Genomic DNA, 17,249 nt, shown 5'->3' on the forward strand with positions numbered 1-17,249 from the left:
TCGTCCTCAAGAACAGCAGGAAAGTTTCTTAGTGTGAGTGGGATAATCAAAGGATTTTTGACAGTGATGATAACGACGAAAGCAAGTACTTCTATTCATAAAAAGGAGAAAATGGGAGTAGAGACACACGTTGAAAGCAAAATAATAGAGTGAAGAAAAACAGAAACAGGAGATAAACAAAAGTCTTTTCTCAGCTTTGATTAGATATTAGAGTCTGACCTCAGGCAATCTCCTGCCTACTGCGTCTGGAAATCCCCCTTTTCCTACAAACACACACTCCCCTTGTCTCGTCTAGACTGTGTGTGTGTGTGTGTGTGTGTGTGTGTATATGTGTGTGTGTGTGTGTGTGTGTGTCCATGACTCAGCCCATAATGACAGACTGAGCCACCTGCTTCTAACCCCTTGCACACAGACACACACACACCCACACACACACGCACTCTAACACCTGGCTGCTGCACATAACCTTTCTCACACCATCTCACCTGAATTCTGACTACATTTCCACGCACACGCACACGCACGCACACACACACACACACACACACACACACACACACACACACACACACACACACACACACCAGCCTACCTCACTCCTCACATCATTCATCCACTCGTCACAGAGAGGGAGCGGTTACCTCATCAGTGACGTCATTTTTTGCCACAACTATGTACCCCTCTGTCCTCAAACTGATCTCCTGCACCACTGCACTCAACTCAACGTGGATCAATTTGGCTTTGTACCTGCTGACAGAAATTGAGGGGTTTGCAGTATTGTATATCACATTTACATCGTGATGTCTACATAAGTGCTAAGTAATATGAAAAATGCATTTATTTATCTTAGTGTTCTGTGCCCAGTGCTTCTTTAATCAAACCTTTGTGATCTCATATAATATTTACCATTAACATTCCACCATGTTTGTTCATCCGTCAAAAATGCTTTTCTTTTCTGTGTGAGAACAGCAGACAGTCACTTAATCTATATCTCTTTCCTACCGTAACACACTCAATACTGTTGCCATCTAGTCGCTCCGTCTTCACAATAGTAGTCTGGAAAAATAACCTTAGACTTGTTGAATCTTGGTAAAAGGTAAAGTCTTCGATTATATTTCTGCTCAAAGTTGAAACTGCTCTTCCTTTAACCCCCGTCATTGTATGTTGAGCTCAGCGCTACTTCCTCTGTTGTTTCCATTAGCACCCACTCACTGTTTTCACTGCCTAAAAGTTACTGCACCTTAATAATGTAGGCCAGTGGAAAAAAAAGTAATTGCAGAAGTTTTGGCAAAGTAAAGATTTTCCTGATCCCAGTTCTAAATTTAGCAGCAGTGCATTTACAAAACATGACAGTGGAGGTTCAGACGCTGTCACACCTAAGCCCTGCTTTACGCCATCACCTCAACGATACAGCAAGAGACTTAAAATAAGAGACTTACACTGACAATGACAGGGATGCAAGGATGCTAGTTTCCATGGTAACCATGGAGCTTGGTAACAATTTCTTTCTTTCTTTTTTTTTTTCTTTTTCTTTCATTCCTGTTTTTGTGTTCTCATGCAGCCACACTAGTTAGATCACAGCCAAGTAAAAACTAACTGATATCACTGTTAACTCTGACAACAGTGCAGAGCAGGACAGCAGTGATGGTTCAAATCCAAATCACAGAAAACATATCTGCTGTAGTGTTCCTGACATTGGATTGTTTTCATACATATTGTAAACATATATCATAGACTGTCCTCAGCCTGTGCATATTCTCATTTGTCCAGGTCATAGTATCCTAAAGGAGTTTAAATCGAAAAAACAACTGGACTGATTATTTGTCTGGGAAGACGTTTCACCTCTCATCCAAGAGGCTTCATCAGTTCATGTACGCATCTGACCAGGCTGGGACTGATAGACTGTCCTATGTCATATCTCTTCAAGTTGATATAATTATGGTTGATTATTTCCTCCAGAGCAGAAAAACTTAAAACTTTCTTGTATTAAGGCAGGTCTAGGTGTAAGTTGTAATATACAGGATAATAATAATCAACATCATTATTAGTTTTATAAAAATAAAAAAAACTTGATTCATATATTGTCTTTCATACTCAAAGTGCTTTTCTTTGAAAGAAAAAGAAAGAGCAGAATCACTAATCTAAGGCTACGCACAGCTGTAGTGTCCTCCTGTCAGGTTGTGTCTGACGTGTGACCCAGCTGGTCAGTCGGTTTAGTCATTTCTCCTTTTAACCACACGTGAACCACTTGTGTTTCAAAAGTGGAGCTGTTCCCAGTTGATTGAGCACCGCCACATTGCTTTGACTGTTTTTCAGATATGACTGTTTGCTCGGACATTAGAGCATAAACTACGGAGCGAAAAAGCAGAAGTGAAAGGTGTCTGCTCACTCTCATACTGTAATGTACAACATTAACACTTGCTGTGTCGTCTCGTATGCTCTCATGATATTACGTGTGAAAACGGAGAGTGCAAAGTAACTAGCTGCATATAGCATGCATCAGTTTAACTGAGCAGATTTTTGGTTTGCCACTGTATTTTTATTTATTATTGTTACATCATTACTTGAAAGATAAATCTGTTGGTTTCCTGTATTTTTCAAAATGTCAAGAAATCCATGAAAACCTTGAAAAGATCAAAATCAACAATGAATTGATTTTAGTAACAAGTGTATCCAAAGCCTGATATATCTTTTTCTTCTGTTTCATAGAGCTTTATTGTGCAAAAAATATTAAAACCACACACCAGTGAAGCACACTGTTGCACTGGGTGAAATATTTATTCATTACTATCAACTCAGACACTAAGTCATTCCCACATACACAGTCTGCTGTTGTAAACAAACACTGAAGTACCAAGTTTGTATTAATCCGCAGCTGAAAATGGTCCCGAACAAAAACACAATTTATTCATGTTGGAGTAATATTTTCTAAAAACTCAAGTGTCCAGTTGTGTTTGTTTTTTCTTAAATTATATATTTGTGATACATTTTGGGCTTAGTGCATTGTGGGGCAGATTAATGCCTTGTTGGTTTGGGTCCTTTCATGATTTGGTTTGACAGTAAGAAAAATACAGAGGTGTTTTTTTATTTTTTATCTTTTTGTAAGTATAGTTTTAAAAGCTTAAGTCTTTTTTCTTTTACCAGGCCCTCAATTACGATTACATTAGAGTAGCTACCCTCTGAGGTAAATTGTTGCTTTCTAATCATTTGAGAAAAAACCTTTGTCACCCTTTGTTTACTTTTAAGACAATGCTCTTTTGTACACTTCATTCATCCTTACATGTTACATTTTCTTTATCAATCAATAACTCAAACAAGATTCTATAATTGAAAATGAGGTTCTGCATGTCTATATGTTCTTGTTACCTTTTTCCTTTTACATTTGGGAATTATTGGAAAGAGTGTGTTTCACTCTATATGAAAACATGAGAAAAGGATCACCTGTATGTATGTATTTTAAATCAAATGTGAATGTGATGAATAAAAACACAGATGAGTCATATTAGACAGGGCTTTTAGAATCTGTAGTTTTACACTGTAAAAAAAAAAAATGGAATTTTACTATTACTGTGACTTTTGATGTTTGTTCCTCTACTTATGTAAAATTTGTCAGCACTCATTACTGTCCTTACTGTAACAAAACACTACAAAGTTTCTTCTGGTCTTGGGCTCTTTTATGTATACCACACAGGCAGGTTGTCAAGTCATTTAAAGGCTCAGATGCTGCAGCGCTTTCACTCTCAGTGGTTATAACCACCACAACACATTATCAGTGCAGGAATACTATTTTCAGCTCCTCGACTCTCGGTTAACATGCACACATTCTGATAGCAAGCTCATGCTGAGCCGGGTTTGACTCAAATGGTTTCCCTTTGAAGTGTTTCCCGAGACGCTAACATGGAGACCGTGAGATAGTTGCTGTAGTTGTTATTAGATGGCTGCTTTAAAAGGGGCATTCCAAAGAAAACTGCCCCATTACTGCTATTTTCCCCTTCACGTTTCCCAACAACAAATGGTGTCAAAGCTGAAGCACCAAACGTGACTTACAGAAAACAACGTCATGTTTCCATCACGTTGAAGTGTGACAGATTAAAAGCTAAAATAAAACCCATGCACATTGTTTTAGGATTTGTGTTTTGATGTTAGCAATACAGTCATTTCAGGGAACAGGGGTGGCTTCAAAAAGATAAACTTCACTATCTCAATATCTCATGAAGTCATTGTCACTAATTCTCTTTTTCATCAGTACATCATTTTATATCTATTATGAATATTTGTTGCAATGTGTTTGAGTATGTGTTGTCATCAGATTTCATTCATAGAATTTTATCAGTTCACTTTTAACCTTGTGCAACATTAACATAGACAGAAAATCCATACTAGCTTTAGGGCATAGCCCAGTAGCCCTCTGGCAATACAACACAAATGCACATGTTGGTGTGTTGAGTGTGATGGAACAGGATACTGGTGAGATAGATGTCACTTGTGAGGCAGGACTGCACAACTCTGTTAAGTTGTCAGCGCAACAAATGTTTTCTCTGTTACAATGCTTTCTTGTTAAACTGTGCTCTACCTGATATAGAGTTGCATGTACTGTATTAACATTGAAATTTTTAAATCTTTACCCACCCAACGTAACAATCCTATAGGTTTTATGTTATGGCAACCAGATTTTATTATTTCTGCTTTGTCTCTGAGAAATTTTCTTTTAGTCATGTGGCTCAAAAAGTACTACAATACCCATGAGCCTCAGCTACCGTTGCTACAAAAATGAAGCCAGTGGGAGGCACATATCGGAGCTATAGATGTCGTTGCACTTGAGAATAAAACATGATACCAAACAGTTGCTGAATTCATTCAAATGATTTATTAGATTGATGCCAATTTTGTTTTCAGTTTTCTCAACACATAATCTGTAGTTTTCGCCGGCTGTTAGAGGAGCATGCAACAGGAATTTTTAGCTCAGTGGTTGGAGGTTTCTTGCTGAAATGCACCTTGGGAGTCAGCGTTAACGTCTACCTCAAAGTTTTTATGTACACAGGCTTGTACCTTTGACTTTTTATCAAAGAATCAGATATTTTGTGAGTATAGAATAGATCTTAATTTCTCTTCAGCTCACCAAACACCAGGAAAACACAAAAAAGACCCAGAATCCAAACCATTTAACCAAAAGTCCCTTGTTGTTTTTGTACTTGTGTGTTTGTTTGGTTGCTTCAGGATCACGCTCCACCAACGCACTGCTCTCATGTAAATGAATGAGGAGTCTGTGCTTTGTCACGCAGGGCTGTTGTCAGTCTGAACACAGCCTTAGGGTAAACCCTGTGTTTACAATAAGTGGAATTTACCCTGATAACATCCTCCTATATGTTGAACCTTGTTTATGTGACTGAGTTTGTTACATGCTGCTGAGAAAACTCCTCCATGTTGTAACTATGACACATGCAGACCTCTGATGGGAAGATGTTATAGTAGGGATCAGAGAGTCAAAAGTCCCGTCTGTCTTTTAGCTTAGCTCTTCTTAAATATATGTATCACCTGTCTGTAGAGAAGTGTACTGCTGGTTATGTTTGGCTGATGAACATGCTTGTGGTGGCTTAAAACGGATTTTAAGTTAAGTCAGTTGTAATATCTGGTTAGAAAACCATTACTGTGTTGTTATCAACAAATTTCAAGCAATAACATTTTTGATATTAATTAATTTGATCAGTGAGCCTCCTACGTCACTGGGTATTTCATTAGAAAAAAGAAACTTGAGCTTCAACTTGAGTTTTTTTTTTGACAACCACATTATTAAAATGGTAAATAAATGCAAGAAATAACAGATGTGACTAGTGACTAATTCTTCACAGGACAGCATAGCTTCTGGCGAGCACACAATGATGGAAATAAGCCAGGTGAGGTACAGGAAAGGGCAAGGAAGGCGAGCCTGTTAAAGTAATACAGGGGGATTGATACATTTTGGGAACAGATGATAAGAAGGATGGGAAAGGGAAGATCTGAGGTCTGTAATGAAGGTGAGAGAACGGAAGGAGTACATGATGGGGGGGGGGTAAAGGTAAGAAAGGGGTGAGAATGAGGACAAAACTACGGAGTTGGAGTGCCTGGATAGTGGGAGGGTCGCAGGGCAGTCAGAAAGGATGAGGGAGGAGAGGAGAAGGGAGGGAGAGAGGAAAGGCGTGGTGGGATAGACAGAGGGAAGGGAAGAAGGATCGGAGTGGTGAGACAGGTCGACTGACTCACTCACATTCCTGTCGTCCAGATTTATAGCGGCTCGGGGTCCTGAAACAGGCCCGGAGCCGCGGCCAAATTACAGTCATCTACAGCATTCCTCTGCTGCAAACACAGGTTAGCAGCCGGGCCACGCTAAGTGCTAGGTGCTGCCTGTTGACAAATGACTTCCTTTGAAGGGCACAAAGAGAGAGACAGAGAGAGGCTGGATATTTACTGTGTGAGGGCAGAGAGTCAAACTGTCTGTGTTTCTTTTGTTGGAAAACATTTTTGCTAAAAGTAGAGATGAAGAATGTTTGTTTGTGTGCATGTTTGGGTGCGTGTCTGCCCGTGTTTTTTTGAAATGTGGCTTTCACTGTGGCCCTTAACTTGTGTAAAATAAACCAGTGAAACCAACCGGTTACATCAGCTCCCAGTGGAGGGTCCTACACACTCTTACACACACTTTAACACAAGCACACACTCAGACACACACTGTGACAGGATGGCAATCTGAGTGTGTGACCTGTGTAAAGGGGATCTTTGTGTTTAATACCAGGTTCCCAGACTACTAATAGTGCTAATTGCCCTGTGGACTCAGGGCCGGGGCCAGGGGCCACTGACCTGACCTTGTGTGTGTGTGTGTCTGTGTGTGTGTGTGTGTGTGTGTGTGTGTGTTTATAAGACTAAAATATAGAGAAATTGCAATATTCATCAAATGTGTGTGTACCTATTAAATCATTAGCCACAATATGCAACAGAGAAAAGAGAGAGATTATAATGCTGTTAATGTGTGTGTGTGTGTGTGTGTGTGTGTGTGTGTGTGTGTGTGTGTGTGTGTGTGCGTGTGTGTGTGTGTGTGTGTGTGTGTGTGTGTCCTCCAGGCGTTCACAGGCACCAGTCCCAGGACCTCTCAGGGTACTACTCCCTCCCTCCAGGCGGTGTTGGCCAGATCACTCCCTCCATGGGCTGGTGAGTCTCCCTCACACACACACACACACACCATACACACACACACAGAGACACAGCTGTACATGCTGTGAGTCACACAGTCCTTTGTGTACTTGTGATGACCTTGCACTAAGTCACATTCATTCCCTAACACACCACAAAGGAACACACCATGCCAGTTGAAACTATTAGTCAATTAATCAATTATTCAACAGGGAGAAAATGAATCTGCAACTACTGTGATAACTTATGAATCATTTGAATCTCCACTGGTTCTTGCCTCTAAGTGTGAAGATTTTACTGATAATAAACCAAATATCTTCAACTATTAGGCAGAAAAAACAAGCAATTGAAAGGTGTCACTTTGGGAAACTGTGATGTGCATTTCTTCCTCACTTTTTGACAAAAAGTGATGTTTCACATTAATGTTGAGCATATTTGAGTAACAGTACATTAAAACGGAAGGGCATGTAGGATTACAGCAGTTGTAACTTCCTGCAAAGTGCAGTTTTCTTTCTGAAATTCGTCAAACATCACCAAGACAAAAACTGCACAGCAGTTGCACTGTGTTTTAAAAATGTATTAACTGATGATACAGATAATAAAAAGCACTCATCTTGACAGTTGAAGAAAACTATCTCTTTGAGGCACAAACAATTAAATGATCAACATGTAAATAATCTGCAACAATTTTTATAACAATCCAGGAATCATATTTGTAATTTTTCAAGAAGGAATTGCACCAGAATTTACTTGTCCGAGCTTCTCAGATGAGAATATTTGCTCCTTTTCTTTGTGTTTGAAAATAGTGAACTGAATATCTCAGAGTTTCTGACAGTCAGTCTGACCAGACAAGGAATTTGAATGCATGGGAAATTTTCAACATTTCATGATACTTAATCATTTAATCTATGGATTGGTAAAATAATAGATAATGAAAGCAATCATTAGTCACAGCCCCACAAGCATGCTTCTCACCATTAACCTGTAACTAATGGAACTGCTAACATCTAACGAAGCTGTAATTTTCCTCTGTCAGTCTTATCAAACACCATCATCATCTTCATTTCATCGTATTACATAAATACACACAAACACACTTACACACACTCTGACCTAGATCAATGGTGCATACATCACTGTCTCACCTGGTGTCGGAGTGGCTAACCCAATGCCCCGCTGTCATGGAAACCACCTCCTTTGATCCTCAGTGTTTTGCACTTCAACCTGTGGCCTCTGGTCTAAACAAAAGGAATGTGGACAACTGCGAAATTAAGACAAAACATTTAACTAAAATAGTGTTTCCTAGTTACACAAACTTAACTAAACAGTGTTCTAGACTCTGTATCTTTCTTGCTACAATCAAGTCCTCTAAGTCAATGTTTATACCGACTAAAATCAAATTATCAATAAAGAGACCTAATGGGATTTGAAGCTGGATGTTGCTGCCAATAAATCATCTCACAGAGGAGAAAACAGTGAGCACAAGTCATGCAATATCGTGGTCTTGCTTACAATAATACCTTCACATCTAAATGTGCACTTTTCCGTTTCCCTCAAGATGTGGTGGATTCTGGGAAATGTTGGCAGCCCTTTGGTAGATTCTGGCCTTCAGTAAACTCACAAAAAAAACCCAAAACTGTATATCAAAAAGTGTGTGTTTTTGGCTTTTGTCCAATGCACTGTGTTTTGGTTTATAGTAGCAGAAGTCCTCTCGGCCTATGTCTTGATTTTCACAATAGTTCCCTGTGGGGACAGAGCAGCAGCAGCCGCAGTGGTGGTGTAGAAAACTCTGCAGTGTGGGACGCCTAAAACGGCCACATCTGCTCCACATTCAGTTCTTTTTCATTTAGGCTTTCCATCATTTTGGAGTCGATTGTGAGCGCACAATGTCATGCTGGTTGATTGTGAACTTCTAATGTCAAGACTTCCATTGATTTATGGATCAACACAAATCCATTTATTATAACCTACTGTATCTGTCTGTGCCTGGACAAAATCCCCTGCAGGAACAGTTAAAGGCTTACATCAAATGTCACGGAGATTTGGAACAGAGGCTTAAAACTTTGCGTGTCCATTTGCTTACATGTGTGTTTATGTCTGTTTTTTTTTTTTTAATATTTCTGTAGGACGAGCTGTCTGTCCCCAGACAATTTTCAAGTCTGTGATTTACAGACATTTTATCTTTTTCAGACAAGAACACTTCACTGTGGATTTCCACAAGTATTATTAACAGCTAATCTCCTTTAACCCAGATTATCTGCTTGTTTTGGCGCCTTTGAGAGCACTTCTTTGTTGAAGGAAGAGGAGGAGGGGATAACATAGAGAATGAGTGGTTAAATGTCAAACTGTTGTTTTCTGTTGTTTTGGTGCTTAGCCTGGTCTCACATTCTGTTCCTTCATGACCACCTCCACGTGTCCCCCGCGGCCTGTCAGCTGGTCGGTTAGTTGCCTCGGACCAGGACGGTATCAGGAATCATTTGAGATCGGTTCTGTTGTTCGAAAAAGACATGGCTTTGTAGTGTCAGATGCTGCGGTGGGAGCATGAGTCTCACAAACATGTTGCATTATTAAATTCTGTGTGTAATGAGGGCTGAAGGGGGATGTTATAAAGCTCTTTAACTTCTATTGTAGATAGCAGAGTGTTGGACTGGAAGGTGGAGTGAAAAGCTGGCCGTCGTAGAGAGGGGAGATGCTATATTGTTTAAATATGGGGATGGCACATTTTCATACACACTATCCTGGAAAGCATTCATAGTGTCGCACTCAGTTGTTCACATGAGAAGTGACAGAAGTACTTGTGTAATGAATGGGGAATCCAAAACCTGCCTTTTTTTTTCACCTCCACCCAACTGGCCAGTCATCATGAGCAGCTGAAATTGAAAGTATGTGGGAGGTTAAGAGATTGAATGTACCTGAAATGTCTTTTGAGAGAGATTGAATTCAATTACTGTCCAGAAGAAAGAAAGTAAAGCCAAAAATCAAATTTTTTTGCTCATTTTTGTTCTCCAAAGTCGGAAAATTGTGCTTATTTGTCCCTTAAATTCATACCTGAAGAACGAGAGAGCAACCAGATAGAAGCAGGTATTTTTGAGGCATGCGATGTCAGTACAAATAGTTAATGCTGTCATTCACTGACATTTTCAAACTCACAGGGATGAATTACTTTGTTGTCACATGTAGTAAAACTTTAACAAAGGAAATGGACAAGACGCTGAGCAGCACAACAGAGCCGTCTGCCTAGCTTCTCACTTCATTCCCAGCATACCTCTGTGCAGCCATGCCTTTCACATGGGAGGTTTTTTTTCCTGTTTGAGCGTGGCGTCACCATCAGGAGCTGCTGTCTGCAAAGGTTTAGATGTTGTTGATGTGTATGATGTTGGTATAGAGTGCTGTTGACCAAAAACACATCACACTGATTGATGGATTTATATGGGGTCCGGCTGTTTAGCTTGACCTGCCTTTATCTGAACAACACTTGACCTGTCTTGTAGTGTGACCTCGGTTAAAACTGGATTATAACATAATGGTCCTCCAAGGGCTGGATCTCTTCCCAGCCTAATGGCCTGCGCTGCTGGGCTTTACTGTACGTGCAGCGCTGCCTCCTGTGGCTAAAAGATGGATACAGTTGAGAGGATGAGGAGGAGATGAGATGTGGAAGTGTGTGTGATGGTGATGATATTAATGATTGTAGGGGTAGTTTAAATGCTGGATGTGGATTGGGTTGCATACGTTGAAACATAAGGATGAATAAGTTGAAAGGCGGGGGGATGGTTGTGTTGGCTCTCAGGAGGTAGAAGTGTGGTCTTCTACATATCAAAGGGTCTTGCTTACATCCCAACTCCACCCTCGACCCCCAACGGTGTGTGAGCGTGTGTGTGTGCCTCTGCTCCCGGTAAGCCGAGTATTGACACACAGCTGTCAAGAGAGCTGATCCAGACTCTCTATGGGGGATCGGCGTGCATCACAGCGGCACAGAAGTGGCTAAAAAAAAAAATCAAAGAAACATCAAACCACAAGGTTTCACTCACTTTACTGGTTCTGAAGTTTATTTTTATTTATTTATGTTTGCACATAAAAATGCATCAGTGTAAAAGATATATGCACAGAAATGTTAAACACACATGAACATAAAGATAAAAAAAGAAATTAACTGAGAGGTGGGAAGCTGAAGGCCTCTCTTTAAGCTTAAAGTTCAAAAGAAACATAGATTGTATTTATTATAAATAATAAGAAACTGAACATAAATTACAGGACAAAAAAAATACAAAAATGGGAAGAAAATTGCCTAATTCCTTCATTGTAACTGGGAAGAAACCAATGTTTAATATGCTTTCAAAATAGAAATGAAGATGATGAATGTTGGACAGTTTGAACTCTGTAGTGTTATTTTAGAGTGTTCTTTCATTGTCTTTGAATTTTATGAAACTGAATTTAAATTAATATTTTAGTCTAATTTAATTGACCTACAGGGATAAACATCCCTACAGGGGCTCAACAAACATTTACCTGTAAAGCTAAAAGGCACCAACTGTTGCCGTCTCTCCCCTCTGCTGTGCTGTGGCAGGCAGAGCCAGCCAGTCTATCCTGGCCTGTCCCCCTGTGGATTCAGGCAACCCTACTCCTCCAACCTCCCCAGCGCCTCCTCCTACTCCAGGTACCGTAGCTGGCTGGTTGGACCAGCCCAGAAAGGAAAAAAAAAAACAGAATCAAGCAACGCTCTGCATCATCGACTCCTGTTTACAGCACATTTAAAATGCCTGAGCAGGAGCTTTCCATTCACCATGGCAAACCCCTGCTCACTCCCTCCGTGAGCTTCCATTGGGCAGCTGCTGTAAAAGTCATTTTAGAGCCAGTGTGCAGTAAACAGGACGAGTTCAATGTTTCGCCAAAAAACAAGCCGAGTCAAGGCAAACTGAGCCGAGCCGAGCCAAGCTAACCACTGCTGCAGAATACAAAAGGCTGACATGCACACACGCACGCACACGGAAACACACACACACTTTTCCACCTTGAGTACCATCAGAGCATTAACTGCTTTTATCTTGCTATAGTTGGCTTTTATCTCTTTTTGATTCTTTGTTATTTATGCTCCTGATCTATAACACTCACTAATAAAACTAAATTTAAAAAGCTAATGTTCTGTCAGATTTTGTGATGACATCCAATGCAGCAGGTTTGTTTTTCTCCCAGGGAGACACAGGAGCACTGAACCTATTAGTGTGAGCCTTGTGACCCCGCTGTGAGTTTGATGTTTAGTCGTAGTCAGTATTTGCTTAAGACTCATTTGAACCTGAACCACAGTTTAATGTTCTCTGTATACACACACTGGATTTAAGTGCTCGGTGCTCGCAAAAGACAGATGCTTTCTCAGCTGCGTCGCTTTGCCTGTCTGTCAGGTTGTCTGCTGCGTTTCAAGCCACAAGGCCTCAATCCTGTGGAGTTAACCATCCTGTCACACGGTCTGTTTTAGACCTGCACTGTGCCACATAGGTGGGGAGTTTTTTAAACTGCAATTGTGTAAAAGCTCAGATGATCACAAAAACTTAAAAGCCAATCTGAATTTATGAATTCAAATGGAGAAAATGGTTAATTACCATCCAACCTTTAACCTGAGCTCCAAGGGGAAATGCATCCTCTGTATTCACAATAAACATTACTTGCAAGTCTTTATCTATGCAAGTAGTTCATTATATATTTCTTTTACTAATGCCTTAATTTGTCAAGTGCAGTAAACCCCACCTATAAGCTGCTGCTCCACGCAGATTAAAACAAACACTATGAATATTTTTTTACTTATTATTTGACCCGACGCTCACTCGACTGCTGCCAGCAGCTGATGCTTACTGCTGCTTTCCTGTCAGTCACACTCTACTTTGCTCCACTTATCTCTAGAGCATTTGAAGGTGCTGAAAGAAACTTGTTTTTTTGGGGGGGGTTTTTTAACTCATAAGAACATCTACTGATACTTTTATCTGAGAAACTTAAGGAACAAATATCTGGAAGTAAAATCCCACAAATTGTGTCTTTTAGACTAAATGAATAGATTTGGATCATACTCACTACTTCACTCAAGGCAGTGTTTCAAGATATGAGGGACTACTGTCCTTGTCTCCCCACATCTCAGTAAGGCAAGGACGCCCTCTAGTGATTACAAATGCATATATCTTTATCTTATCCTATCTTACTGAATTAAGAAACCAAATCACACGTTTTAAGATCCATAGCAAGACAAAAATCCCACCTCACACGACACATTGACATAACATCACTTTCAGCACCAAGATGATCTTTTCATGCTTTCAGGCGCATTGCTTATCAAAACTCTTGCTCTTGCTTTCAGACACCGTCTTCTCTGCCCCATGATTCAACGTATTTCTCTGAGCTGACTAAGACTTTTTTTTTTTTTTTGTCACTCTCTATCTCTTGTCTATCTGTCTCCCTCCACCCTTCTCTCTTCTTCCTCTGTCTTTCTTTTTTTTCCCCCTCCACCAGGTTCCCTCACTCTCTGATGTTGGGCCCATCAGGCATGCATCCTACAGGGATCCCCCACCCAGCCATAGTGCCCCCTACAGGCAAACAGGAGCACGACCAGTATGACAGGGGCATGTACGTGTAAGTATTGTTCATGTTTCTTACTAATTTTCCCTTAACCTTTAGTTAATGTTTTGAGATATTAATTCTGCTATCAATATGGAAAAAATAAAACTTTTAACATATGGTATGGTATGTTGCTTTAGACTTTAAATGGAAAATAACTTACAAAAGGACAATTAAATGAATGAAATTATGGATAAAAAAGAGTACATGTATTTTCATTAACCCTAACCCATTTTCCTCTTTTATTTAAGTAGCTTTAAGTTATTCATGCTGTCTGACAGTTAATCCTGTGATGCTGTATAAGAGCCACTGTTGGTGAGAATAGAGCTGTAAAACTAGATTTAAAAAGAACATCATAATATTTCAAGATAAAAGTTGCAATACTTAGAAAATAAATCTGTAATATTTTGAGAAAAAAAATTAATAAATCTTATACATTTAACCATTAAGTGCCACATTATCAGAGGTTTTAGCACTACTGAAGTGAAAGGAAAACAATTACATGATTATGAGTCACATGTGTTTTGTAGCAGTGACTAGAGCACAGTGGGGGACCTGGCTTCCTCCAGACAGAGATCAAAACAAGTTTGCTTAAGGATTAAAGCACAGTGAGCGTCTAAAAAATCTGTGAAAGGTAGCCAGAATGAACTGTTGTACTAGTTTGCTGTTTATTGAGTGAAAATAAATGCTCTGCTCAAATCCTGCTAATACCCCAAGGCCAAAAAAAAAGGAAAGAAAAATGTGCTAAAGCTAAAGAATGCACAAGTAATATAATAATGTGATACTTGTGTTCTTAAAATAACTTTTTTTTCTCAAAATATTCTAAGTTGAAATCTCAGTTTGTTTTTGTTTCCAACAGTGGCCCTTATACTGTTGCATGTTCCAAATCTTCACTGAAGATGATGATGTTTACACAGTGTAAAATATTCAAACCCACTTTTTATGGATACACGGATGATTTATGATGTCTGTGTTGTCTTATGTTCACTGTAGCGTACTTCTTGAATACACAAATGGCCAAAACAGAATATGACTCTCTCTCCATCTTTGCTCTCAAATTCCTTCAACCCCCCACCCCCACCTCACCCAACATCAGGAAGCAGCAGGTGGAGCCCAAGCGGGAGAAGGAGCCCAAGAAGCCGGTCATCAAGAAACCCCTGAACGCCTTCATGCTCTACATGAAGGAGATGAGGGCGAAGGTCATCGCAGAGTGCACGTTAAAGGAGAGCGCCGCCATCAACCAGATTCTGGGGCGGAGGGTGAGCAATGCACGCGCATGCACACACACACACGCGCACACACACACACACACACACAACTACATGGAGACAAATCCTGTTTCCAGGTCAGTCTGTAATTTCACACATGAGGAACATAAGAGGACTGTAGTAATGTGAACTCTGTTTCCCTCACATACTGGTGCTACTGAGATTATACAACCCAGACTGGTGCTACTGGGATCCTGAAGAATGATATATGTGATAAAAATTTGTGGAACAAATTATTACTGGCAGTCTATGTTGCTACATCTATATTTTCTTTTAAATGTCAGCCTTTTTAAACTTGCCTTCTTTAACTGACGTGTATGACTTTTACATCTCCTGATCAATATTTAATTATTTTATTCAGAGACTGCATAGTTTAGAAGATTGTAAAGGTGAGGGGTGATTAGATATAAGATTTTCTCTCACTGTTTGTTGTTGTCTTTTTTTTGTGTTTGTGTGTTTGTGTGTCTCCAGTGGCATGCGCTGACCCGGGAAGAGCAGGCCAAGTACTACGAGTTGGCCAGGAAAGAGAGACAACTCCACATGCAGCTCTACCCGACCTGGTCTGCCAGGGACAACTATGTAAGGGCTTCCTGTTCTGCTCTTCCTCCTCCTCCTCCTCCTCCTCCTCCTCCTCCTCCTCCTCACTGAATGTTTTCTTTTGCCATTAAAACTCCTGGTACTACATCAGTGTAATCCCCAAGAGGAAAAAAAAAAAAACATGTTATCATTTTCCCGAGCTCATTGTAAAAACAAAACCAGGAAGATGTAAAAGTTTTAGGACGAGGAGGAACTCTGACTAAATGTGATGCAAAATTGTGGAAAAGTCATGAATTTTACTTGGGTTGTCATGGGAACCATATCTAGAGTAAAGAAGTCATTTGGTTGCTATGGTTACAACATTGAACTTGTTGCAAATAGAGATGTAATTAGAGTAGAATAGTGTAATGATTTGTTTTTTAAAATATGCGTAGTGTTTTTGATATGTAATATGTTGTATTGCCTCGCAATTATTAGGTAGTGAAAACGTTTGCTTTTAAATTATTAAATTAGAGTAAAGCTATTAGATTATAAACATAATCCATTAAACCTACTTTTCATTACATTGTTGACCTATATCTCATTAAAGAGAAAAATGTCCCTCAAATAATTAAAAAGAAATACATTAACTTGTTCAACTACAGTGTTTGTGCTGCAAATTTTTTTTTTTTTTTTTAATTTCTGAAGTTCATAAAAGCAAATTGAGAGAGCTATTTCTACTGTGGCAGTTTATGACATTGTCCAGTATTTATTAAATGAGTAGCGACACACTCACTCACTCATCAAAAGCTGAGTTTGACATTAAACAATTCCCAGAAGCAGAGAGCTAAATCTGAGAAAATTATCAAATGTGAGAAGCTCTGGAAAGAAACAAAAACCAGGAACCGGTCCAACCTCTCGACTTCTTTTCTCTCTGCTTTGATTCCCTGTAAATTAAGGCAAGACGCAAAAACAGAACAGGATAAGTTCAATAAAACAAATCTGGGTTTGATAATATTTGTTGTCCTTACCTCAGAGCTGGAAGAAATTATTTACTTCACTTACTGGCTACTGCCTCTACAACCTGCATGAATATTGGCTCCCAGACATGTCAGTCAAAAGTCATAAAAAAAAAATAACGACACACTTTTATGGCATGGATTTATTAAATAAGTTTCCAAGAATCCAGGGGTAAAATCAAACCTGTGTGGTGCATGCATTTTAGTCTAATGTTTTGGGGATGTGCTGTGTCTGGGCTGCTGTGTGCCTCTCACTTGTCAGTTTGCTGTTGAACTCTTGCAGGAGGCGGGCCTTAGCGGGGTCGCAGGGGAAAAGAGTAAAGCTGATTGGGTAGGGACACGTCTTATGGTGGATTTATGCCTCTGTGGTGGGAAAAAATGAGTATGTGAAGAGCTGCATGAAAGGGGTTGTGGGTACTCCTGTGCAAAGTTTGCATGCACCTTCCAAAAACCTTAATGACTCACACACATCAGCCACACAAACAACACACAGGCAACAGCAGCTGCAGAAAGAAAGTCCCATTGGTCAGTTATGGATCCATGTCACTACGTCTTGCACGTTGGTTACGAGTGTGACACACAGAGGTATAAATCAACCCGTTTTGCTTAACTAACAGAGAGCAGGGCCGCATGGCTGGCCTCACTGCCTCACTGCCTTGGTTTTTCATTTACTTATTATTTTATTTTT

General features: G+C 39.9%; 1 protein-coding gene across 7 annotated transcripts in view; it reads left to right on the forward strand.

Moving 5' to 3' along the window:
- Positions 1-17,249, forward strand: part of tcf7 (transcription factor 7) — a 71,225-nt gene that overhangs the window by 47,046 nt on the left and 6,930 nt on the right. For 3 of the 7 annotated variants that reach the window (XM_022762617.1, XM_022762620.1, XM_022762624.1), the window contains 6 exons: positions 7,092-7,179; positions 11,726-11,815; positions 13,654-13,773; positions 14,855-15,017; positions 15,498-15,605; positions 16,845-16,892. In XM_022762617.1, coding sequence (XP_022618338.1) covers positions 7,092-7,179; positions 11,726-11,815; positions 13,654-13,773; positions 14,855-15,017; positions 15,498-15,605; positions 16,845-16,892 — 617 coding nt within the window. The remainder of the gene's footprint in view (positions 1-7,091; positions 7,180-11,725; positions 11,816-13,653; positions 13,774-14,854; positions 15,018-15,497; positions 15,606-16,844; positions 16,893-17,249) is intronic. The other 4 variants (XM_022762618.1, XM_022762622.1, XM_022762621.1 and 1 more) reach the window with 3 other exon arrangements.

This window comes from Seriola dumerili, unplaced genomic scaffold (genome assembly GCF_002260705.1).
Source record: "Seriola dumerili isolate Sdu_G_001 unplaced genomic scaffold, Sdu_1.0 BDQW01000449.1, whole genome shotgun sequence".
Lineage (NCBI taxonomy): Eukaryota > Metazoa > Chordata > Actinopteri > Carangiformes > Carangidae > Seriola > Seriola dumerili.